We start from the raw sequence: 26,311 nt of genomic DNA, 5'->3' as shown, positions 1-26,311 counted from the left end.
AAGCTACACATTAAGTGTTGACATTTTGTGGTCTGTGCAGCCCTTTGAGACTCTTTGTGATTAAGGGCTATACGAATAAACATGACTATGAAGATAAAGAAAGTCGAGTTTAACTTTTGGAGGTTGCGCTTCAACAGGTCCTCCTCTGTGGTAAAAAAGTGGACGATAAAAAAGCGATTCAACCATTTTCTCAACCGCATCAAGCTTTCTTATTCAGCTTTCATTTCAAAAGAAACGGCTCGCCTCTTCTTTAAGCTTTACGCCAACCATATCGAATGGATGCAGGAGATACTAAACAATAAAATCGTCAAAGTTCTTAGCATGCTAGAGCAGTGATTTTCAACCACTGTGCTGCGGCACACTAGTGTGCCGTGAGGAATTATTCAATGTCCCTTTTTAAAATTTAATAAAACATTTATAAATCATTTTCTGCAAATATTATGTTTTTGTCAAGTAAAAACTGGGGATATTATATTGTAATTAAACATACTGTTCAGTGTCATTTATAACATTTTTGGTTGGTGGAGTGCCGCAAAATTTTTCCAGTGTAAAGAACATGCCCTGGCTCAAAAAAGGTTGAAAAACACTGTGCTAGAGAAACAGTGCGGTGCATATACACACAAACCAGGAAGTGGAAGCCGGATTTCTTCTTCTGGATGGATTCTGGGTGACCTTGCACAGCACCACGTAGTGGAAAAAGCACTAGAGTACTGTCCTCTACTCGGAAAAAGGTGCACATAATACAAAATCTAACTCACAGTATGTCCGGATATTTTTCGACATCCTGAAAAAGCGTTCGTATGTATCGTTGTTCGTAACTCAAATGTCCGTAAGTAGGGGAGCGTCCGTACACTGATACGTAATCCTGCACTCATACACATTTCAGAGTTTCCTGTTGATGAGGAGTAGCATGCAACTGACCTCTTGAGCGCAACGTTTCATTGGACAATGCCATACAAACTAAGGCCAAGAAATGAAATAGCAAAGCGAAGCCATCAGAAAGTAGTGCAAGTGTCACTTTTGAGCAGACTTGAGAAACATGGCAACAGTTTTAAGCATTTCACCCAAAACACAAGCACTTTCCAATCCACGAAAACACATTAAAATTCAGGCATTTTCAAATATTTCAAGCACCTGCATGAACTCTGAAATAGGCTTACAGTAAACTGAAAAACCAGACACACTGATCAGCACATTCTCCAATATATAACTTTATTTAAAACTGTCGTTACAATTTTTTACTATACAAATGTCCATCTTTGTCGCTCTGTTTATCGGCACATAAAACGTTTGCTGAAATTCTTTTTTTTTTCTTTCAAGATAAAAACAACTCCGTAGAGCTTCTGAGTTGCAAACTGCGGTTCATTTCTGTCGCATGAAATGTTTGCTTCTGAGAGCGGCGTTCACAATGAGCCATAATTAATAAATAAAAAGGTCGGGCAAGAATGAGTGCATTTGCTATTGTTTGATTTTTCCTTAACTGTGTTCCAACATGAGTATTTACAGTTTGACTAAAAACACAAAAACAAAAAAGGGATGTTTACAACCTGATTTTGGGTGCCTTAAACTCAAATGACCTAGCTTCCTGGGCTGCCTTACATAGAATTAACCAATTGTATGCACAACATGACCCACTTCATATTGTAAAAATTCGATAAAAGGCAGAAAAATTAAAAATAAAAATCAAATCAGAGATACAGTGGCCCCTCAACATATGAGTTACTCTAGTGATAAGTTTATTCATTCTTTAACATTGAACACCGGCAAAGGAAATTGCATAGGATGCCAGTTTGTTATTTCGACTTTTGAATGTCGCATGTCTCTGATTTTCACACCCTTTAGGGTGGATTGGCTTTTGTAACCTAGGAAATCTAATGAGAGAGCAGCGGGGAGGGTCTTAAGAGCAGGTCAGAATTCCTAATCTGAAAGCTTGCTCCCCTGTTCTCCTTGCAAGTTCAAAATCCACTGAATTCCTCTCTATTAGACTTTAAAAACATTTGGTTACAAGAAATTGAGATACAAGACAAATATTTTGCTTGTCATATGAGGGAAAAATCCAAGTTACGGGAATTTCCAGAAGCTGCTATTACTTGAGGGCTTAGTGCTCGAAATGGACCGGCATACAATCTGTTGGGCAGCACGAGGAAGCAGGAAGCGCAGGTACCAAAGCCGTGAAAGAGTTGACGCATTGCAACGCTTCACTAATTTCTGAAGGTTTTTTCCCGCACCAAGTGTTTAACAGCAACGAGACAGGACTTTAAAAAAAATAAATAAAAGGAGAAAAGGATGAAAGAGTCTAACCTTACAATTTGTGTGTAAAAGCCAGGGGTAAATACAAAGTACACATATTTTAGACTCAAAGTTACCAACCTCTGACTTGCTCCATGGGAAGTGCTCATAATAAACTCAAATTCTATTTTGTTAAAAGGGCAGTCCGCAATTTGGAACTTTTACACTTTCTGCCGCCATCTACTGGCTTTGTGTCATCATCGCAGCCTCTGTCAAGCTCCTCATGTTGCTCGTACAAGTACATGCATTGCAAGGGCATGCTCGAATACATTTCCCAAAAAATTCTCGGAGTTTAGGTTGGCGTTTGGACTTTACTTGAAAAGGGCCTTTTCTTACTGTCAACATTTTTCTCCTACATTGACAAAAAACCCAAGCATTAAGTGACTCTCCAGCAAAGCTTACCTCCCATTCCTCCCACCTTATGTGTTCTGCCATGACCAACTTTGCAAAAAAGTATGGTTCTTTGAACTCAGGTGGGCATTGATAACACATGATAGATAAAGTATTCTACTTTCAACTTTTTAAGGACACCTCAAACAATGCACACCACCTTAAATACTATCGTATTTATCCTATTAATATATTTTTATGTTCAATTACTGTATGATGTGTTTTTAGTAATAGGGAAGATTTTCTTTTACAGCCATTTCGGGTTATTTTGGATGATTTTGAGAGTCCAGGAACAAATCAACTCGTTTTGAGTGTCCAATTTTGTTGTCACAATATATCCCATGTTGTAACAATGACAATAAAGGTATATTCTATTCTATTCTATTCTTATGGGGAAAATTTGTTCGACATACTGTCAACGAAACTTTAGATAAGAGCTCAATCTCAGAAAGATAATCTCGTATGTAGAGGGCCACTGTTTTTTTTTTCACACGGCAGCAGCGAAAAAAAAAAACGTCTTCCAATTTTGGCACACAATACAAAGCGTGCTCTTTAGCATTCCAGTCGTCTCGGCGCGCTTCCAAGCAACCGAACACGGTGACATTCACCTCACCGACGGCGGGACAATAACAGGGCACGCACACACAAAGCCAAGGCCTCGACTCCATTAAACAGCGGAATTAGCCGATATGCCGGCACTGAAAAAAGGAACTGTCATGGGGAGCCGGTGATGGTGCTGCCGTGGCAACCACATTGCTGCTTAATGATGGCAAACAAACACTGAACACGAAGAGGATGAGGGAGTAGACCAGCGAGCGCGCTCTGTCTCTCTCGCTACAAGTATGAGGAGAAAAAAAAATAGGTTCATCCATCTTCTAAATGACCGCAGTTGCTCTGCTTGCACTCAAATAAATGCCTGTCGTTTGCCCTTCCAGAAATAAACCAACAGGATGATCGGATTAGATAACGGCGTGACTTGTGGCGGGCGTCTTTAGAGCCTGCAGAGTCCAGAAGTGGCATCTTTAAAAGGTATTCCCAAACCGAACGGAACGTGTTTTCTTTTTCAAATTAGGCACAAAACGTGTAGGGACCCCCCAAAATTATGCCTATATTTTGCCAAGTACTCCACCCGCCGTGGGACGTGAAATTTAGTCTCAAAGTTGACCCATCTGGCTTGTTTGCTGTAGGGCTGTGATGTCATCGAAGGAAATAAAAACACTTTGGAAAATGGCGAATCTCATTAACACAACGTGCCAGGTGACCTCTGAAACAGACAGCAATTGTAGTGAACAACTCATTTCTGATGGAGGTAAGCAATTGAGGGCAGCACAGCAGCTGAGTGGTTAGCATATTCACGGCACAGTTCTGAGGCCAATGGTCCAAATCCAGCTACCAGCCTTCCTGTGTGGAGTTTGCATGTTCTGCCTGTGCTTGTGTGAGTTTTTCTCCGGGCACTTCAGTTTCTTCCCACATTCCAAAAACATGCATGTCAAGTTAATTGGCCAGTCCAAATTGTCCCTAGGTGTGAATGAACGAGTAAGTTGTCCATCTGTGTGCCCTGCGACTGGCATGCAACCAGTTCAGGGTGTCCCCTGCCTGCTGCCCGAAGATAACTGAGATGGGCTCTAACACCCCTGCGACACTACAGGGAATAAGCAGTGCAGATAATGACTGGACGGTAAGCAATTGTGGCTTTTGGTTTGCGTTTTTTGCCGGGTGTTGTTTAAATGGTACAATTTAGGACGGTAAGCTCCCCGTTACCGCAGGGGCTGCCGAGGGCCTTCCTGTTTTGTTTGCTCCAGGTTGGCGCTCATTGGCTGTCCACCTAGTGGTGTTTGCCCACTTTGTTTTTTTTCCCCAGCCTGCTTTGCAATGTTTGCCATAGCTGTTACTTTTTTGGATCCTGCTAGCCTGGTTGTTCACTGTGTTTTTTGATTAGCTAACCCAGCGTTAGCTGTGTCCCTACTTTTGTCGCCGTAGCCTTTTCATTGTTGGTTCCCGGTTAGCCTAGCTGCTCACTGCGCGCTAACCTGCCTGCTTTGCCGTATCCCTTGGTTTATTACGGACCGGCTTCGTATTTGCTGCTGTAGCTTTTTCTTTGTTGCATCCGTGATAGCCTGGTTTTCTTGTGTCCATTGGTCTATTCCCTCCTGGCTTCCCGTTTGTCGTTAGAGTGGCTTTGCCGATTCCTGGATGCTCACTGCATGTTTATTGCTCGCCCACCCTCAAGTTTTTTCCACCGAGGCTGCCTTCTGTATCGGTCCTGGATAGCACCTATTGCAGCTCTCTGTGCTTTTTTTTATGCCAGATAGCCCCTTTTTGGCTGCCCGTCATTTTGTAATACCATTACTGCATCCACCGGCGACATAACTCCTAGGCATTCTCCGCAAAAACTACCAAAACTTTACTTAAAACACTCAAAATTTCTTTGACTCATTAACACTTAAAACGATATGGCGACTGGCTCGCATGGGTGCTGGTGTTCCTCCAATGACAGTCACAGCTCAGGATGCCAAAAGCGAGACATGCTATCTTCAAAATGCATTACTTTAGAAAATAATTGGAATATACCAATGAAATAAATACATTTGATTCAAAAAACACTATTTCCCCACATTTTGCATGTTTAGGAATTTGGGATTACCTTTAAAACTGATGTTCACAGACAAACTGAACAGAGAACCATTCAGCGAGCTGACGTGAGTTGAAATGGACGTTCTACCTAAGGGGGCAATATAAAAAAAAAAACCTTCCCAGGCTTCTCAATGTTGCACACATAACATACTATTTCATGGCGGAATGCACTGAGACATCAAGCGAAACACAACCATTCCGGTTAACAAAATGTACACACAAAAAAATACAACGACTAATACTGCGACGTATGAACACCTACTGCAGTGCTCAATGTTTTGACACTGCACACACAACTCCTGACATAGTCATTGAAGCCATTTGGAGGGGAAGGGGGAGCCCCCCCAGCATCACATTCACACAAAGGACTAAACACGTGGTAGCTGCTGCCTCCTACTGTCCATTTGAAGATAAGCAGCCTGTATCACGGCGCATCATACACTGATTTACCCAATACAAATAATTATGGCCCTTTCGGAAAGTTGTTTTTCCCCACCTAAAATCCTTCATTATCATTCTTAAGCTCCAGGTAATAGCATATCTGACTCCCTGCCAGTAATGCAGATCAGTGCACTACTAAATCCACTGTGTATTATGTAGGGACTAGCCTAGGGGTTAAAACAAACTATATATATATATATATATATATATATACATATATATTGTCGGGTCACCATTTTTTTTACTTCAAAATGGTGAATTCTGCCAAAAGGTGGGAAATTTCATGCCTGATATATACTGTATAGATCTATATTCTTTTAAAACATTTGAAATGTCTGTGTCCCGTTTGTCCTCCTACAAAAAACGTTTGATTTTCCATGATCATTTTTGAAAAATTATGAAAAAAATAATGGAAGCTAGAGCTCTTGTTGGTGATAGAAAGGAATGGAGAGGTGTTGTGAAAGGATAGTGGGATTGTGGACGCGTTCTTAAGGATAGGCTGGGCACCTGTATGATGCGGCAGGGGTAAACCAGTGAAAGCTGACGGAACCCGCTGTTGAACAAAAGAGTGTGTTGTGTCACCCTGACCCGAGTGACATGGCCGCTTTCTGGTGTCCCGTTTCATCTGGAGGGACGAAAGCAGGACCAACTTGGGTGCCGAGGTGCCTAACTTGTTTGGGTGTTTGGGCAATTGGGTTGGCCATGGTCCAAAAATTGTGTGTGGTTTTTTTTTTGCTATTTTTTCCCCCTTTTATTTTCTTTGTTATTTTATGTGTTTGTCTTGCTGTCGGCCACCCCTCTTGAGGGATATGACCAAGGTAGATGGATAGAATTTTTGAAAAAGCGACAAGGAGCCATTAGTGTGGGCCAAAAATCCCCATTCAGCTCCTGAGCCGCTTGTTGCCGACCCCCATCCGAGCCAATCAATTGTCTGTCGGTTAGAATCAGCTGATTACAAACCTCGCCTACAACATCGCCCTATATATATTTCTGCTTAAACTCTCATTAAATTAAGAAAACAAAATTAGCACCTAAGTACTTAACATGCATTAGCACAAAATAATGTTTGTGATTCAGTTGTTGCTAAGTATCTTTTCAAATGTTTCAAAAAGACCATTTTGCAGCTTACTGTAAATACTAAATGCATTATATCGATTTGTGCATAATCAACAAATTAAAAAGTAACATTTTCTTTCCTGCCAAAAAGTACCACTTCCAAAATAGTTTACTTCGAGGTATGCACTTAGACTTCTAGTTAACTACTGTAACTACCCCTAGGTGTATAATTACCGATAGCTAGAATCCTAACCCTAAAACCTATTACATTACTAATACAGTGTTTGTCATTTAGGTCAGTCGGATGACTTAATGCCTTACTAGTTCATTTTTCTGCTCAGTAGAGGACATTTCAGTTTTAGTGGTGAATCCTGGAGCGTGCTAGTGTGAGAAGTAAAGCACAGGAGTTCACGAGCAAAGTTTAATGGCATACAAGTACAGGGTTCGTACGCCGATTTCCTGGCCAAATTCAAGCACTTTTAAGGGATTTACAAGCCAATTTTTCAGTTTTTCCAGTATAATTAAAAGAAAAAAATCCGGTGTGAATTATGTATTTTGCAGATACAAAATATATCTGCGATTTATAAATGCAATTTTTCAAAACATTTGATTTTTAGATCTTGGGAATTTATTTGTGGATCTGAACAATACGTTTGTATATATTCTAGAAACAAATTTTAACCCATGTAGGTGTTGGGTAAAATGATAGTAATATGCAACTTACATTTACAGTTGCAGGAAGTTCTTCCCATAACAATTTACCACTGGGAAACGCTACCTTCATTTTTTTTCCTTGGTCCATAATGAATATGTAATCCTTCTACTAGAACACATTTCATAGTGACCTGTTTAGGTGTAGCATGCACCTGGGCAATTAGGATTTACAGGACAATGCCATATAAACTAATGCCAGATGTCCTTAACGACGTGGCAAGAATGCAATGGCATAGTCAAACCACCAGAGAGCAGTGTTGGCATCATTTTTAAGCAGACTTGTCTTAAAAACATGGCATCAATTTCAAGCATTTGAAACACTGCAGCCAAAATTGAAGCACTTTCAATCCTTGAAAACACAACAGTAAATTTCAAGCATTTTCAAGAATTTTGAGCACCCGTACGAACCCTGTAGTATGACACAAGTAGCACATGTTGTGACGGGAAATAAAAGATGCGGTTCTACTGGTTTGCTGCGTTGTCAAATGGACTTGTAGTACACATGAAATTTAGGACGGTGGATCAAGGGAACTGGTCACATGCTTAAACGGCTTTCTATACAACTCATATTAGATCAATAATTCTAACTTTTATATTAATCTATATTTGATCAAGGAAATAACGCTTATTTGACGTACACAAAATTCGCAGTTACGTTTTGTGTCACTTATGTTTTCCGACAAAGCCACCAAAACCGTGACAAAGGGGATAAAATACACCCCACTGATAGAAAACCTTTTTTTTGTTCATGTTCAGCATCAGACTTTGCATCTTTTAGAGTCAGAAAAAAACGTTTTTCCTCACTCGGTATGTTTCACTGCCTTTTCGTCTTTGTCGCGTTGGCTCAATCTAAGCCCGGCGGAAGATCGGGCGGCTCGCGGCCCTGTTTCCGGAACGCGCTACTGTCAGTTGCACGATGGCTCGTACGGGAAGGAAGTGTCTCGTTTGGAGATCCGGTAATGAAATGAAAGTCGACTTCCCTTCATTGCTCGTCTCAGTGAGTATCCCTGTCTTCATGGCGTATGATGTATTCCTTCTCCCCCCCCCAACTCCCTTTGCAAAGAAAGGTGGATCCCAGTTTTCGACTCCCCGGGGGTTTGGCCCGCTTCTGCCCGTTTCCTCAAGTCTTGCGGTTGTAGATGGGCACGCTCTTAAGGTGGGTGTGACGATGCGAGTGGAAACAGTTTGGTGTTGGGACGGGTACTGTTTTTTTTGTTTACGATGTGGCGATCTCCCCCCCTAAGTGGCACCATCCCTTCTGCTGCGTCTCCAGAGGCGGCAGAAACTCTGCAAAACAAAGCCATGGACACGTCACCCTTGCCATATAATCACACGGCCTAGAGTACATGGGATACATTGCAAAAAACTGGGAATGTATAAAAATAAATAGAAGTAAAATAATCGATTCATCTGCTGATTATATTATTCATAATTGGGCTAAACTCCATGTATTCTAAATAAGTATACCGAGCTTCAAAAGAAGGTTTTTAAAGAGACCCCCAAAACAGTAAATAATTCATACATAGGCTTCATACACGTATTTAATGGCCAAATTTAAGCCCTTTTCAAGGACTTTCAAAGGCAATTTTGCCACGAAATGAAAAAATCGTGTGTGGATCCTGTATTTTGCAGAGCCACAAATATATCTGCAATTTAAATATGCAATTTTTAGTCTTGCATGTGCAATAAACAAGACATATGATTTTTTAGATCGTAAGTAAATCACAACTATATTTTTAGATCTGAACAATGCGGAAATATTTTTGAGGCAAATTTCTCCCCATATGGGTAAAAACAGCAGTCAAGGGTACCTTACATTTTAACTTGCAGTAAGTTCCTACCATTACAATTTACCAAGAAGTGCCATGGCAACACCAAGTCACTAGAGAGCAGCGTTTGTGTCATTGAAAAGCAGACGCGTTGAAAAACATGGCAACAATTTCAAGCACTTTCCAAACACTTCAACCAAATTTCAAGGACTTTTCATTCCTTGACAACAATAGAATTCAAGCATTTTCAAGGATTTCAAGCACCTGTATAAATCTTGTATACAAAATGTTTAATGCAAATATAATCATGTATAATGAATAAATAATAAACAGGAGGTATATTTAATGTTCAAATCATGAAATTTTGAGGAAATACAGAATGTCTTATCTTAAAGGGTCATTGTAAATTATTCAGCGCCTCCTAGTGGTAAAACACTTCATTCATTTCCTGCATTTAAAAAAAAAAAAAATACTCCTAAGTTGAGGATTTATTAATTTATTTTAGATAAAATGACATTCACCTAGAGCAGGAATGTCAGTTGGCTTTGGGGCCGATCCAGACTTAAATTCTGTTCAGGGCGGCCAGACCAGTAAAAGAACTTAAAACTTAAAATGTTTAGCTTACCGTTGTTTTCTGTTTTACCAAATAGCCTACTTTAGTAGCCTATCCTACATATTATAATCATGGATGACAAGGGACCTTCTCTAAGCATAACCGATTTATTCAAACAATTGGAGAAAAATTATATTCATGTTTGGCATTGAATGCAATAACCGGTTTAAGAAGTCAACCAACCCCAATTTAAATCTCTTATTTTTGTGATTAAAAAAAGATGTTAAAGGTACTGGTTGAATATTGCACCACCAAAGTTTGAGCGTAGACACATGACAGAAAAAGGGACTTCAAGTTTGAAAATGACCACAAAGCTTTCAGCAATAACAATACAGGTCTATGTCAATACAAACGCAATTCTAACATATGTTGTTCGTTTTTTCCTCACAGATAGCAAAACAATGCCTTCACTTGTTCCCTTTTCAGGCTTTGTCAAACAAGAATGTGGAAATATAGCAATTCATTCGCTAAATTCCTTTCCTTATGATTCTCCTAATTTCCCAAGAAATGTTGTTATTCCATGTTTAGCATGCCCACCGTTGTTGCTGCAGTTTTTGTTGTCTTTATCGGACGCCTCTTCTTCAACCTGGGAGCGAAAAAATCGAAAATTGGTTTCAGGATGCGCAATGTTTTCTCTCGGTGTTTGCATAGATAGACGAATAATAAGCCATATTTAGACCTTTGAACATGGGACACATGTGCTTTTCCCTCCCCCACCCAGCAGAATGGAAGAGGAAAGGAGTAGTCCCTACCTGCTTCCTCCACTTGAGCTCACAAAAGACTCGCTCGAAACACTCGTGCATGTAGTTGAACTGTCGGATAAAAGCAAATCAAACCAAAAAAAGTGTTTTTTTTTGCGTGTGTTCCTTTTGTTTTGAACATTTTGGATCAAGCATCCGTGGGTCTCCACTCACATATGGGGTGAAAATCTTGACCCAGCGGGGCTTTTTCTCTCCTCTGGCATACTCGAAGCAAAAAGCCATGCCCTCCTCATCCGTGTCCCAGCGCTGCATCTCGGCCCACTCAAACGCAATCACCTGGTTCTGAGAAGAGCCAAAATGACGAAACACTACGCGTTTATTCACAAACAATAGGGAAATAAAGATGTTCACGTTTGGCATTTTAGCAGTGGCGTTTTACTTTGCAATCAACACTTAAATAAACCACCATCAAACTAAGTTTTGTTCCAGTTGTATTTTTTAGAAAACACACACTTTGTATACTTGTATATGTGGTTGTAAGGCGGCCGCAGCAGAGGGCACCCGCGTCCTATTGTATGTGTTTAATACAGAAATAGAACCAGCTACAAAGACTGCGCCTTGTACCACGGTGCGCCCTATGGTCGTGAAAATCCGGTAGATTGATCGGCTAATGCGAAGCGGCGGCTCGCTCAAACCTCCAGCGTGCCGTCCTCGGTGCAGGCGTGCAGTTTGAAGTGATGGATGCTGATGGCCGTGACTACGTGACCTTTCCTTCGCGAGTCGCAGGAGCAGTGGGGGAAAACCACCTCATTGTACCCCTCGCATGAACGCAGCTGGCTCAGGTACTGTTTGGCCACACACGCACAAACACATGGGAAAAAAAGGATTTCTCAAACTTCAGCACTTTTATAAGTAATCTCAAGTGTCACATTTTTCATAGTTCAACATTGTGTGTGGGAACACATCATGAAAAATTGATTCCATTGGATTTAATGGAAAACTATGGAGGTTCCTTTTTCAAGTTGCTAATGCACTAACCTTAAATTGTGACACCAAAATACAGAGTTCTGTCTAGGGTTGAAAATGTGAGGTGGTCACCTTCAGTTTTTTGGTGCTGCTTTTAGGAAACAAAACGGACACCCCCTGCGTTATTGCCGGCCAATTGGTATCTTAAGTGCACATGAAATGGTCAGAAGTCCTGTACCATCATTGTGACCGCCATAATTTCATCCATTGTTGACATCTATATTCAAAACGTGTTAATGTAAAATGCATAACTTTTTATAATGATCAAAACATACCATTAGTGCAATAAACTCCAGGGTTCATACACCTCTTTCACGGCCAAATTCAATCATAATTTAAAGACTTTTAATGCCATTTTTCAAATTTCTCCTGTATCATTAAAATAAGAAATTGAGTGTTATTCAATAAATAACCGTGATTTTTTAGGTCACCGAGTGGTGCCTGTAAGGAACCAGATAATTTGATGAATCCTAAGCCAAATATTAAACCAGCAGCTATCATTCACTAAATGGGGCCTAGAAAACGAAACATAAAATGAAAAATGAAATGAATTAATTGTTTTTTGCTGCCGTTGCAGTTTGTTCTATGTTGTATCAAATCATTTTATTACTGAGAGCTCGAGGGAAGTATTAATGCAATGGCAAAGTGAAGCCACCGGAGCAGGCTTGTCACTGTCATTTTTGAGCAGACTTGGATTTTTTTTTTTCATTTAATGAGTGGTCTATCGAGCTCAGACGCCCAAGAAACATGGCAACGATTTCACATATTTACAAGCACTTCACCTAAAATCCCAGCGCTTTTCAAACCTTGAACACGCAACATTAAAATTCAATCATTTTCGAGGTTATTTAGCACCCGTAATTTTTTCAATTCTAGGATCTAGTGTAGTCTATTATTTTGTATGCTTTGAAGAGCTCTTTAGAAAAAGAACAGATAATTAACAACAAGCTTAGGCAGAGAAACCATAACCACTTTGTATGATCTCCATTCCCAACACACTACTATAAATGCTTGATCTGTTTATCTTTGCAATCTTCCAGTAATGGCTCTAGAATGTTTGTAGACCCGTCCCCGAGTCTCTTCCATGGACAATGGCGGTTTTGTGGGACTGACCGTGGCCATCGCGCGCCGCTCTGCCAGCTTCTGCAGCTGGTAGGATTTGTCCTCTGTTTTTATGAATCCCTTCTCCACATCTTCCAGGGCCTGGACGGCAACGGGCAAGGAGGGAGAGAAAAGATCGATTCAGCTCTTCTAGTGTTGCTCCGTTTAGTTCTGTTCCAATTTGACTGCAGGCGGACGCCAAGTCTTTACCTGGTGAAAGCAATAGTGCAGCACTAGCGGGTTGTCTCGGAGCAGCTCCTCCTCCTGGAAACTGAAGAGCCACTTGCGCAGGGCCAGGCAAGTGCCCGGCACGGGCGACGTGTAGTTCTGCATGTAAAGTTTGTGGGGGAACTCGTTGGGTGCCAGCTTCCGTACTGGAACAAATTATGTAGCGTTCTTAGAGACTCTACACAGTAGTTACTGAGTCAATGTAAAAGATAGCAATGTATTGCAGTAAAACAAAGCAACCACTGTATTGGTGTGTGCTATGTTCATTAAGGAAGCCTATGTGCGTCACAATGCCTAGTTTAAGCCAAGAAAAAACTTCAATGAAATTGTCAACTACTTTTTAATAAAACAAATTATCGGCGCGTGTTGTACACAAATAAATATGGTAAACCTATACAAGCACAGCTCTTACCAAATGTGTGATTGATGACCTCAAATAGAGCAAAGTAGGTGGCCATAATACTGTCCAGTCCAACTTTCAACACCAAAGCCTGCAGGGAGATCGTTTAGGTTCATAACTACTAATTGTTTTGAAATTAAAAACAAAACACAGGCGATGACCCCACCTGGTAAACTTGATCCGTGGTGCTGTTCTTGCGCACCCTGACTGACATGAGGGTCTTGTCGGGCAATGCCACCCACAGTTCCACATCAGTCACACCGTTATAGTTCTGCAAAACGAATGCAATAGTCTAGTGCAGGGGTGGCGAACACGTGGCTCTAGAGCCGCATGCGGCTCCTTGCCTCATCATATTTTCTATATACTGTGGCTCTTTGCCTTGTTTCATGTTTAGTTTTTTTTGTGTGTATTGAGGGTGGACACTTTCCTTGAAATCAACACAAGAACAATAGTTGTTGTATTGTAAGGAGAGGAATGTGTTATGGGAAATAATATGTTTTTAATTGTGTGTGTTTCTGTGTGTCTGTCATGGCAGGTCAGTGCGTGGTGTGGCTCTTTGACTCTCACAGTTAAAAATTTTGGCTCTCTGTGTCAAACTTGTTTTCCATCCCTGGTCTAGTGATTTCAGATGTTCAGAAGACATAAGTATTGTATAGCTGACCATCGAAACATTTAAAATGATCCAAACAAACTTGAGATAAGGAAATTAAAGGTAAGACTTTGCAAGTTTTCAACATGCCAAATACCTCGTCAGATTCCGACAAAAACTCCTGCATGATATCGCTTTCTCCGATCACCCGCACGGAGCAAACTAGTGCAGAGAGAAAGAATAACAAGGTGAGAAATCAATCATAAGATTTTTTTTAGCATGTCGAAACATCAGCGCCCGCACCTCGCTCCAAGTACTCCTCCAGGCCGCGACGGCGGGTATCCAGCTGCTGCTCGGAGAGCGAAAAGGGCCACTTGCCCGGAAGCTTGGGGAAATTGAAGTTTGAAAACTCGCGTCTGAGGTTCTGGTTGAGGATGGCAAACTCCCGATACCGCTTGGAGCAAAGCTGCCGGCCCGACATATATACGTTGTACACCTAAGAGGCAAATGTTGAATTAATTTGGGGTTTAATCAAGCTTCTATGACATACATTTTTTATTGATCTCAATACAGCTTTCTTGTGTCGTGCCATATTTCCTGACTAGTTTGAAATCATTGGGAATCTATATTGCACATTTATCATTAGTCTAAGGATCTGTGTAAATGAGTGAGGGAAATTTCCAAGACTTGAAAGCATTGGGATCCTTACATAAACAAATTTAAATCAACATGAATGCCAAACTTTAAATCAGTAAAACAAAATACAAACCAGGTGCGGATGTTTTTTCTTAACTGAATCATTTATTAAAGCTGAGTTTTTTTGGGGGAATTTTTCCCTGCCCTCGTGTACGTTTCAGATAGGGTTATGTTGTAATGGTGGTCTTTGCAGCCCTTTGAGACTTTTTGTGATTACGGGCTATTCAAATACTGTTATGAGAATATATGTCACTTGACTTGGATGTGACCATCATCCCTAAATCGAAACTGAAGGTGAGAACCCTGATTACAATATAAAATAACACCTGGATATCTCATCTCATCTCATTAGCTGCACCGCTTATCCTCAGTAGGGTCGCGGGGGTGCTGGAGCCCATCCCAGCAATCATCGGGCAGTGGGCAGGGGACACCATGAACTGGTTGCCAGCCAATTGCAGGGCACACAGGGACAGACAACTCGCGTTCAATCACACCTAGGGACAATTTGGACCAGCCAATCCACCTGAAAAGCATGTCTTTGGAATGTGGGAGGAAACCGGAGTGCCCGGAGGAAACCCACGCAAGCACGGGGAGAACATACAAACTCCGCACAGTAAGTCTGGTAGCTGGATTTGAACCCACACAGGAGGTTCCCGAGACCTTAGAACTGTGCAATTCAAATATTTTAACATGCTTCAGCCATTCTGTGATCAGGGTTAGATCGCCTTTTATATGGCCAAATTCAAGCACCTTTTTAAGGACTTTCAAAGCCAATTTCTAATTTCTTCAGTATCATCATTTGTGATTTATGTAGTTTGTGGAGCCACTAATACATATGCCATTTTTAATCTTGGGTGTGCATTTATCAAATGGTTTTAAGATCTTGAGCAGATCGTGAACATATTTATGGCTCCGAACCATACGTGTGTAAATATTTTTAAAACAAATCTCTCCTCATATAGGTGTTGGGTAAAATGGCAGTAATATGTAGCTAACACTTTTAGTTGAAGGAAGTTCTTCCCATTAAAATGTACCACTGAAAGCACAAAATTATTCTTTTCGCATGGCCCATAATAAATGTCCTTGCACGAATACACATTTCATAGTGCCCTGTTTTAGTTTTAGCATGCACTTGTCCCCTTGAGCACGACCCATAGGGGGGCAATGACGCCTCATAGGACAATTCCATACAAACTAATGCCAGTTGACGTCGAGCACGAGGGAAGAAAAAATGCAATGTCAAAGCAAAGCCATCAGAGAGCAATCTTTTAAGCAGGGAAATATGGCAAAAATTTCAAGCATTTCACCCCGAAATTCAAGCAACTTTCAATCCTTGAAAACACATTAATATTCAAGCATTTTCAAGGAACTCAAGCACCCGTACGAATCGTGTATGATACATGCAACATCTAAATGTGAACTTCACATACTAATTGAAAAGCAATATAACACTTTTTAAGCTTGGTTCATTCCTTTCTGATTAAATCAGTTTGACTGCTATTTTGTGACCTTACAGTAAATTTTTGTTTTGATTTGTGCAAGAGTTTTGTTCTTAGTTATGGGGGAAAATATCCTCTGTGTGTGTGTGTGTGTGTATATATATATATATATATATATATATATATATATATATATATATTATCCAAGCGCTTTGGAAAAATCACATTTCGGCATATTCATTCAAAAATAGAATATTCCTCTTTAAGCAATATTGTAAAAGCGAGTGTGTCCTGTAGTCACATTACTCATGTGATCTTTGACCTGCGGACATGTGATTACAAAAGATAAAACAATTTCCAGTGTGATATTACATAACATTTATAAGGTGCCATAGGTGCCAGCAATTCACGATTGGTTTATTTAAGGAGATTTTTTCTTCAGCCAATATGAAATGCAGCAACATTAGCCAGCTCATAATTTGTCAACATTAAATAAATTATTCAATGGATGACTTGGGTAATGGGCATATTTTTGCATCAACCAAGTATCATGATTGACTTATTCAATCTAGACAACTTTTTCCCAGGGCCAAATTACTAATGCAAAACAATATTCACTTAGTTGGTTAGACCAGGGGTCTCCAACGTTGTGCCCATGGGCACCAGGTAGCCCTCTAAGAACACTTGCGTTGCCCGCAGACTGCTTCTGAAAATTGCTAACCAGTGATAGGTTCATTCTTTCCTGGGAAATTTGATTTCTAACTGGCATGATGTTTTAATGGTTGGCAGAGCCCATTTTAACCCTACTTCTAATAAGAACAAATTGGTATCAACTTAGTAATAATACATTACTGACATAGTAATACCATGCACATTTGTTATTGGAAATTCATATCAGCAATGTATCCCATTGCACTTATCAGTGACAAAAAGTAGATCTCAGATTAAAAAATGTTGGAGACCCAAGGGTTAGACATTTATCTTTGAACTTTACAATGGGTTTTTGATCACTTTGAACTGTCATTTATTGTGTGGATTAAGTCCCAAAAAACCCTGAGATAAAATAAATCCCGAAAGTGTCAACAATATTTTTAACAATTATCATACAATTGAGTACTCTATTGTACACTTAAACCAAACAACATACACTTTTTTAACCAAAGACTGTATACAGGTTTTGTACACCTTGCTCATGGCCAATTTCAAGCACTTTTGAAGAACTATCAAGGACATTTTTCAATTTATCCAGTACCATTAAAAGAGGAAATGTCAAGTCAAGTCATGTTTATTTGTGACGCCCTTAATCACATAGAGTCTCAAAGGGCTGCACAGACCGCAGATTATTGCAAACCACAGACTATTATGACACCATCACCTGATTTAAAACCTACATGACGGCAAATAATACCAGGTATTGTTAACACAAAATATAAATTATTCATATGCTTTAGAATAGAAGTGTGTTTTAAGCTTACATTTAAACATTTACACTGAGGTTGCGGATCAAATCTCAGGGGGAAGAGCATTCTACAGCACCGGCCGGGGCCAGAATGGAGAACGAAAGGCCATACATTCATTCATTGGCCCTGTGATCAGCAAAACTAACTCTATTATCAAAGCAAATTTACTTAAGATACTTAACAAATCAATGATGTGTTTAATAAGACAAACATTTCCCTGGCTCCGCTCGATGTCTTGCATCATCAGTAGAACTGAATAGCTGAAAAGTGACCCAGCCGTCTAAACAAATTCTAAAAAAAAAAAACGATTTAAATTTGGAGAGCCGGCACCAGATGTTTGGCCGGAGCTCAACACCAGCCTACTGAGCGGCGGCTTGCCTGCTTTGGCTTTATGACCGGAGAACTGGTGCGAATCATATATTTTGCAGAGCCACAAATATATCTGAGATTTTCAAATGTGACTTTTAATCATGTGTGTACATTGATTAAGACATGATTTTTAGATCTTGGATAAAACACGAATATATATTTGTGGATCTGAACTATACGTGGGTAAATATTTTTGAGACAAATCTTTCCCCAAATAGGTGTTAGGTAAAAATGACAGTAATATGAAGCTTAAATTTTCGTTAACGCTTCGAAGGACAACGCCATACAAACTATTGCTAGCTGCTGTTAATCACAAGGGAAGAAATATTTTTTTGACTTTTGTAAACTGAAAAATCCACAAGTGTTATTTAAAAAAGTGGCTTTCTGGAAAACAATAAATGTTTCCTGCAATAGTCACACTTTTACTGCAACAAACCGGCCCCTCATCAGAGAAGGTGACCTCTGTCCTAAAAGATAAGAATAAAGAAAAGGTACTCACCACAAACCTCTCTGAGTGCTGCTCCACATGCTTGTACGTAGGGATAGAGATTGGCACGGCCTGCTTGTCCCCGTAGTCGTAGTTGGGCTGGAGATCCTCGCCTCCCTCCAGGCCGTCGGCTTCTTGCGACGGGACTGATAATACGGCCAGGACCAGTTCTTTCTCGCCGGCCCGGATCAGGTCCACCACCTGTTTGTGGGTGGCTCCCTCCACGCTCACGCCGTTTCTGGGGGGGAGGGTGGACAGACATGCCATCATGATCAAATCAATTCCCTGCCAGCCTAGCTTTATTAAAAATGTTGACTTTTATTTACATTTTTCACACGGAATGTGTTACATAATGTCATAAGCTGAGTCGATAAAGGTAAATTTACATAAAAAGTGTTAATTAGCCTGATCGAGATGAGAAACGAATAACTGGTGGTTATTCTTGCTTGAATTGGCAGAGGCCAGATGGCAGTGGCATCAGGTATCGCAGGTAATCTTCGTATGAGCAACAGCAGGAAGGCTGAGGAGTATTCCATGTGCCAGTATGCTTTTTAGTACATGCTGAATTTTTCCTTTTTACAGAATTAAAAAAGCTCAACTTAGATTGTTCTTATCAAGAAAATATGGGAGGAAAGGTTATAAAAGTAGTAAACTAATCAAAAATGCATCAAATGTACTTCTTTTGAAATTTACTTTTCCAAATTAATCATTCCATTATCATAAGTATTTGAATCAGTAAACAAGGATAAACCTTACTCCCTTCTTTTATTATAAATTGAAATATTATATTCACAAAACAAAGAATCATATACATTTGTAGCAAGTCGATTCATGATTCACAGCCTGACTTTCAACGGTATGGCTATGTGCTGTTCAGTTTTGTTGTTGTTTTTTTAACAATACTGTAGATATGGGATGTCAAACTCAGTTAAGCTCTGGAGCCTGATACAGGCTTTCTGTTCCCAGGCGGGCCAGATCAAGTAAAATAATGTCAACTCCAAATGTTTAAATTTGTTTTTTAAGTATTATACTTTATAATTCAGCATAGATTAGTAATTAGTAATCATTGATGACAAGCGATCTTTTCTCATCACAACAAATGTATTTACAAACAACGAGGGAAAAAGATATTCATGTTTGGCATCGACTATATTATCTGGTTTATTTTGGCAGAAGAGTGGATGCAGTGTTACACCTGAACCAGCTCACTGCACTATACAATCCCAACAATGGCCTCTGGCGGCCGGAAAGAGCACTTGCTTTGCATTATTAAAAAAAGAAATCATAACTCTTTATAGACAAAGAGACTCGCTTTTTCATTTAGCACAATCAAAAATTTATGGCAGGCCAAATGAGATCATCCAACGGTCTGCAGACTATATGTTTGACATGACTGCTGTAGATTCTCAGTAATCTCAGTGGTGGCAGTTGACAAAAGATGAGATCAAGTCCGGTTGCGTTTTTCTAATTTTTTGTAATTAGTTTTCCAAAAATGTTTAAAGAAGACTAAACAATATGAGGAATTGTTTTGATTTCATTTTAAAGAAGAAGAATATGGTCAGGAAATGGGGTCTTAGAGGGTAGGGATAACATAAAGAAGACCTTTTTGTAAACGGCTAGGGGAGGGGTGGCAAACAAGTTTGACACAAAGAGCCGAAATTTTAACTGTGAGAGTCAAAGAGCCACACCACACACTGACCTGCCAAGACAGACATAAACAAACACACACAATCAAAAACATGTTATATCCCATAACATGAAATGAAATGAAATGAAATGAAATGATCTGCATTTATATAGCGCTTTTCAAGTCAATGACTTCCCAAAGCGCTTTACATTGTGCTTCACATTTCCCAATAGCGGCCGTGATCTGTGCAGCCATGTAAGGCGCTAACCTGCTTATTGGGGGTAATTGGGGGTTCAATGTCTTACCCAAGGACACTTCGACATGTAACACGGACAAGCCGGGATTCGAACTGGGATCCCTTAATCCTAAGACGATCGCTCTACCTCCTGAGCTACTGCCGCCCAATAACACACTCCTTTCCTTGCAATACAAGTATTGTTCTTGTGTTGATTTCAAGGAAAGTGTCCACCCTCAATACACACCCAAAAAAACTAAACATAAAACAAGGCAAAGAGCCACAGTATATAGAAAATATGCTGAGGCAAAAAGTCGCATTCTTATTGGCCAAGAGCCGCATGCGGCTCTAGAGCCACGTGTTCACCACCCCTGGGCTAGGGTGTCAGAGTCAACAGTGTGTCATATTTTGCATAGTATTTTATGAGGAAAAATATGTTTCATTTTATATGAGGGCAAATATATAAAGCGGTAAAAAAGATTTTCACAATAATTGAGATGGGATGACAGAAAGTGTTGGTTAAATGTATATTCATCAGTTTTATTTTTTCAGACGGAAGATGTACTTTTCCATGAAAGGTTTAATTGATAAGAGAAACTGAGAGTCGCACGGATATTTTGATCGCATGTCAAAAAAACTATCTCGAAAGAGAAAATGACTTAAAAAGTAATCAATGATAATTGTAGAATGTTCCATTTATTCTTTGGATTTAAAATACGGGTCACACAGACACTTTTCTCAGATATGCAAGACCTGAAGGTGGATGCTCACAGAGCTGGAACCTGCATAAAATGTAGAGACTGTGGTTTCTTTGGAGCGGTGCAGCCCCTGACACAAATGTTGTTCCTCTGCTGCATGCATAACTAAAACATAGCTCGTCGAGCCAAAATATTGTCGCTTGAATAAATGACAAACAGAAATCACTAAGACATCAAATATTTGACCAAGGCCACACTTGCAGCAAAACGCTGACTCGCACATCTTATTCGTTTCATTTGTATTTAACAGAATACAAAGCAGTCGGATTTTCACATTCAGTCATGTGACCAGGACCTAAACACTTTTGGGCCTCCTGAATTTCTGATGGCTAAGCAAATGAAGACAATTCTTGTTTCGGTTCCTTGTGTTTAATTTTAGCCTTTCAAATCCCTGAAGTCACATTTAGATAACTTTTAGACTTCAGGGTGGGATATATTGTGGAAAAAATGACTTTTAAATTTATTGTGTAAAAAATGGGATCCCTAGAGTGGCTGCCCACCCAGTGAGACTGAATGAGCTTTTGTGGAGTGCCCTTTGTTAAAACAAGCAAATCACCTTGGTGAGACAATGCATCATATTTTCCCCAAGTTTGTTTAATTTACTCAGAGAAAGGAATCTTTTCCAAATGCGGCTTTGAAGTAGGACTGCAACTACTAGTCAACGTTGTCGACAAAAATCAATGATAGAAATAGTCAACAACAAATTTCATTGTCGACTTTTATTGCCAGACACGTTTTCTCATTGGAGAGAAGCATCTTTTCGTGAATATATTTCATGCTAGGAGTCATGCATGCGCAAAAGCATTTTTGTCTCAAGCGGTAATCTAAACATACAGAAATGGCGGCGTTCGCATCATCTATGCATACCAAAACTTTTATAGTTTTGGAACATTTTAGCCTGGATACGACAAATAAAAAGACTATTTTGTAAAGTTTACATAACAGACCTTGCATATCATGGCGGTACCTCGGTGATGCAAGAACATTTAAAGAGCATGTCGGACAGTTAAACGAAACGGAGTCTGACTTGCCTCGGTAAGATTTATGTAGTTTTCGAACCAATATGGGTTTTATATTCTAATTTTATGCGTGTATATTTCGCTATAGAAGAGAGCTTGTTTGACTTCACTGCGCCCGGCAAACATATTTGAAATCTACAGTCCCGAGAACAAATGTCAGATGATAAAATCTTAAAAACGACAAGTGTTAGTTATTCAAACCATTTTTTTTTTCAAACTGTTGAGACTCTTTCAGTACTTTTGTAACAAACTTTAGGGTTGACCACTGAACGTACTTTACAAAAAGCACATAATATTTGTTTTATTTACTGTTCTACTGCTGCTATTAAGCCTGTTCTTTGTTTACAGTGATACATGTTTACTTGATTTTAATGTATTATGCATTTGCCTTTTCCTTAAAAAATGGACAGAGATTTATTTATGGATTTATGTTTCTACTGACAGACCACTGTGCCTAATTGGTTTTAGACAGTGCATGGTTATTTAACTTTTGTACAAATTTTTTGTTCAATAAAAATAATGCATTTTACATTGTACCCATTTTCCTGTGTTTATTATCAATTGCCACATAATTAAATCTTGCTAAATTGAAGAAATAAAATTAATAATTATCGGTTTATTCGACTTATCGTTTCAATAGTAGGTGACTTCTCCACTTTTAAAATACTTGTTGGTAGCAGCCCTACTTTGAAGCAAGTCTAGGTGAATATTCGGCACCTTCCGTACACCGGACAGACTACCGACTGAAAAGATAAACGGCATAGCTTGATAAAGTTACTGGTGCATATCTGCACACTTTAAAAAGTCAAGGGTATGGTGAAAATGTGTTGCCTCTGTGATTGAAAAGGCAATTCATATTACGGGTGCTGAGGATAACGGCTCTCCAGCCGACCTCTCCTGGTCTGCCAACACCAAGGCTGTGTTAGGGAAGGCCCAATAGAAACACTACTTCCTGAGAATGCTCAGGAGGAACAACCTGAACAGAAGCTGTCGGTGTCCTTCTACAAAGCCAGTGGAGAGCATTTTACCACACTGCATCACGGTGTGGTATGCTGGGAGTGAGGCGGCCGACGGAAAAATCTCAAAGAGTCATCAACACAGCCCAGAAAATTATTGGCTGCTCTTTGCCCAGTCTGGAGGACTAGCAATAATGCAGCAGAGCCTTCAACATTATAAAGGATTCCTCACATTCCAGCACCTCTTTGACCTGCTGCCCTCTGGTAGGCGCTACAGGCCCCAGGACACCCATAAATAGATTCTTTCCCAGGGCCATCCCCACCCTAAACAAGTGCAAAAGACAGCAAATATATATCTTATATATAGAGAAAAACAGGGATTTGTATCTTGTTTATCAACTTGCTTTCAAATGTAGTTGCGCTAAATGGTATTGAGCTATTTTCCATTGTTACGATGCAATTATGCCCTGCGATTGGCTGGCAACCGGTTCAGGGTGTCCCCTGCCCACTGCCCGATGATTGCTGGGATGGGCTCCAGCACCCCCGCGACCCTACTGAGGATAAACGGTGCAGCTAAAGAGATGAGATGAGACGATGCACTTACAACCTCGGTCAGTCTTCAGGCGCTACCTTGTAAATATTTTTGTTCATTTAACCTCACATTCGTATTTTTCTGTTTTGAGTCTTTATTACATATTTATCCGGGAATGCCATTTTAATCTTGTTGTGAACAACATTCACTATGTTGTTGCCAATGACAATAAAGACCATTTTAAGTCTAGTGTTTGCAGTTAGCGGTCACAATTTTTAGTCTTAGTTTGGTCGTCTGTCTGTAGTTGTCATGGTAACAGGGTACCCACTCTGGGATAAAACAAGGTCATCCTCTATGAAAAGGCTAATTTTTGCAAAGCAGGTGAGAGCAGACAAGCTATAAAGACACCTAAGACATACCTGTCAACATATATGCTTTCCCTGTATTTTCTACGATTTTTTCGAGTTTTAATTTGTGTATACCATGTAATAATTTTGGTACGGGGGATTTTTTTTTCTTCAAAACATTCATTTAATCTCGTTTTTTTGTTAGACCTATCTCACTATCGAAGATTGCCATGATTGTCATGGTACACTAGAAAATGTTATACTCAACCAAGTATTTATTTTTAGCGCATATCCCGGCACGGCTACGTATAATAAGCAACACTAAAATTTACTGTGAGTGGGGAATAAAATTTTAAAAAAATGTTGAAATTATTGTTTATGTTATTTTTTTGGTAAATAAAATCAACTGGTTAACACAAATCACCTTTGATTTCCACTTAAATAGTCGGTCTTGCTGTGGGTCCGCTGTGTTTGTAAGGTTTGTTATCGCTTAATAAGGGTGATTGTGATTATCAATCAGGGGGGCATGCTAAAACTGATTTGACTTGTCGACACTATCGCAAGTTAGTTCAAAACTTTGATGACAGACCATAAAGTAATTGTGCAGGAAGATTCAGCAATGTGTAAGCATAATGATTCCGAATGCATCGTTACAAAAATGAGAATTGTCAGTCACTAAGACATTGATACTTGTCAAAGAGACAATGCTTGAAAAAGTTTAAGGAGCTGTACGGAATTTGGAACCTTTTGACATACTGCCGCCTTATCCTGGCTTGTGTCATCATTGCTGCCTCTGTCAAGCCCCTTATGTCTTACAGGCAAGTGTGCTTGAATAAACTCAACTTTTCTGAGGTTTGGGTTGGCATTTGGATTGTAGTTGAAAAAACACATTTTCTTACGTTCCCCAGTTTCATACTACACTGTCTAATAGAAACAGAAAAATCACTCAAAGACGAGTATTATGTCACTCTCCAGCAATCCCTCCACCCCTTATTCCTCTGAACTAATGCATTCTGCCCCAAACAACTTTGCCAAAGTAAGATAAAAAGCAGATCGGTGCAGTGGAAAATAAATAAAGTATATGTTGGGCATTGTTAACACATACTTAATTGTAAAATATTACATTTTTATCTTTTAAAGGACATCGAGCACTCCAACTTTAAGCTATTTGGCTTTGAATCCTTGCTTGTATTCACGGGAGAAAACCTAAGTGCCTTACATGTGTAAATTTACAATATGCTTTGTTATGTCTGCAAAACGTTTGTGTCACGATATCATTATAGCATTGAAGAGTAAATGCCATTTATTTTTACAGAGTAATTCAACAATGCAATCGCAAAAACTTATCGGGATCAGTATGATGTACCTAATGTTTTGACTAATGGTCAACAGATGAGAAAATTAAGAGAAAAAAACATACAAAACACAAATAGAAGCATTACGTTTAGGTAAACCGCCGAGCTGAATTTCCGTTCTAGTTAAATCCATGAAAACGAAGAAATAAGGACAGCAAATGTTTTGGCTAGCCTGACAGGCGGTGTCATTCGCGTACACGGACGACGCGACGAAGAACCGGCGGGGCGATAGTGCACTCCATTGTCCGCAGAAACTACGGCTGTAAAAACTAGACTTGTCGGGGGAATGTTTAATATCGAACCCGTGTTTGGTGAACAACACTCGGCCAAGAAGCCTATAGTGGACGACACAAGACGTTAGCTACCTGAGCTAGCTGCTCGGCTGGAGCTAATCAACATGCAAAGCCCGTAGTGTGCCTTACATAAGCTGCTTGGCGTTTAACATGTCTAAAAATGCACTTTTGTTGTTCAAATACGTGACTGAAAAACTCAGAGTGGCTTGGAAACCAACGACGAGTGGCGAATAGGTTACGGGATCGAAAGCAACAGTTAAACCTCCAGCCTCGCGGCCGGCGGGGACTAGCAAGGGACCAAGCCGACTTACACCTCCAGGATCCGGTCACCTTTGGCGATGCCCGCCCGGTCTGCAGCCCCGCCGGGCAACACAGCGCTGACGTGCTGGAGAGGCGCGTATAGTTCCCCGTTTATGCTCCGCAGCTGGCCGCCTTCGCTGACTTGTCCGCGGACGTTAAAGCCGTAGCCGGACTCCGACTTGACGATCCGCACCATCCGAGGACCCGACGTCGCTGTGGCCGGGCTGAGGCCCGCCGGTATGATCGCCGCCGGTGATGTCGCCGGGCCGTTGTGGTGGGATGTCGAAGAGAGAGGCGGCCGCGTCTCATCGCCCTCTACGTCTGCCATATTCTCCACGGAAGCCTGATGGCTGTGTCTGCGGGAGGGGGTGATTCGAAACGGCGCTTCTCCGGCTCCGTCCCCGCTGCGGCGTTTACTACCTCCGCGGATGCACACAACAGCGACTGTTGTTGACGACCCGCCCCATCGGTAGCGTCACGGGACGCG

At 40.3% G+C, this 26,311-nt stretch overlaps 1 protein-coding gene across 1 annotated transcript; it reads right to left on the bottom strand.

Moving 5' to 3' along the window:
- Positions 1 to 1,195: 1,195 nt before the first annotated feature.
- Positions 1,196 to 26,311, bottom strand: snx27a (sorting nexin 27a). The gene is made up of 13 exons (XM_088329279.1): positions 25,836 to 26,311; positions 18,415 to 18,640; positions 14,255 to 14,447; positions 14,109 to 14,173; positions 13,529 to 13,633; positions 13,375 to 13,453; positions 12,945 to 13,108; positions 12,747 to 12,836; positions 11,303 to 11,452; positions 10,821 to 10,949; positions 10,659 to 10,718; positions 10,444 to 10,492; positions 1,196 to 8,811 (listed from the first exon to the last, which is right to left on the bottom strand). Exons 1-13 carry the CDS (start codon positions 26,150 to 26,152, stop codon positions 8,741 to 8,743), a joined length of 1,698 nt encoding a protein of 565 aa, XP_088185405.1. The 5' UTR covers positions 26,153 to 26,311; the 3' UTR covers positions 1,196 to 8,740.

This window comes from Urocampus carinirostris, chromosome 2 (genome assembly GCF_059441175.1).
Source record: "Urocampus carinirostris isolate Australia breed hairy pipefish chromosome 2, RoL_Ucar_1.0, whole genome shotgun sequence".
Classification (NCBI taxonomy): domain Eukaryota; kingdom Metazoa; phylum Chordata; class Actinopteri; order Syngnathiformes; family Syngnathidae; genus Urocampus; species Urocampus carinirostris.
The sequence above is the reverse complement of the archived record's forward strand: the minus strand, read 5'-3'. Positions and strand labels throughout refer to the sequence as shown.

Excerpts from the sequence above, each read along its gene's own strand:
- snx27a (XM_088329279.1), bottom strand. The coding sequence starts at position 26,152 with ATGGCAGACGTAGAGGGCGATGAGACGCGGCCGCCTCTCTCTTCGACA. Across the intron at positions 10,950-11,302 it reads CCGAGGACGGCACGCTGGAG|AACCAGGTGATTGCGTTTGA; the intron begins GTTTGAGCGAGC and ends GGCTCTTCTCAG. Across the intron at positions 10,719-10,820 it reads TCAAGATTTTCACCCCATAT|TTCAACTACATGCACGAGTG; the intron begins GTGAGTGGAGAC and ends TTTATCCGACAG.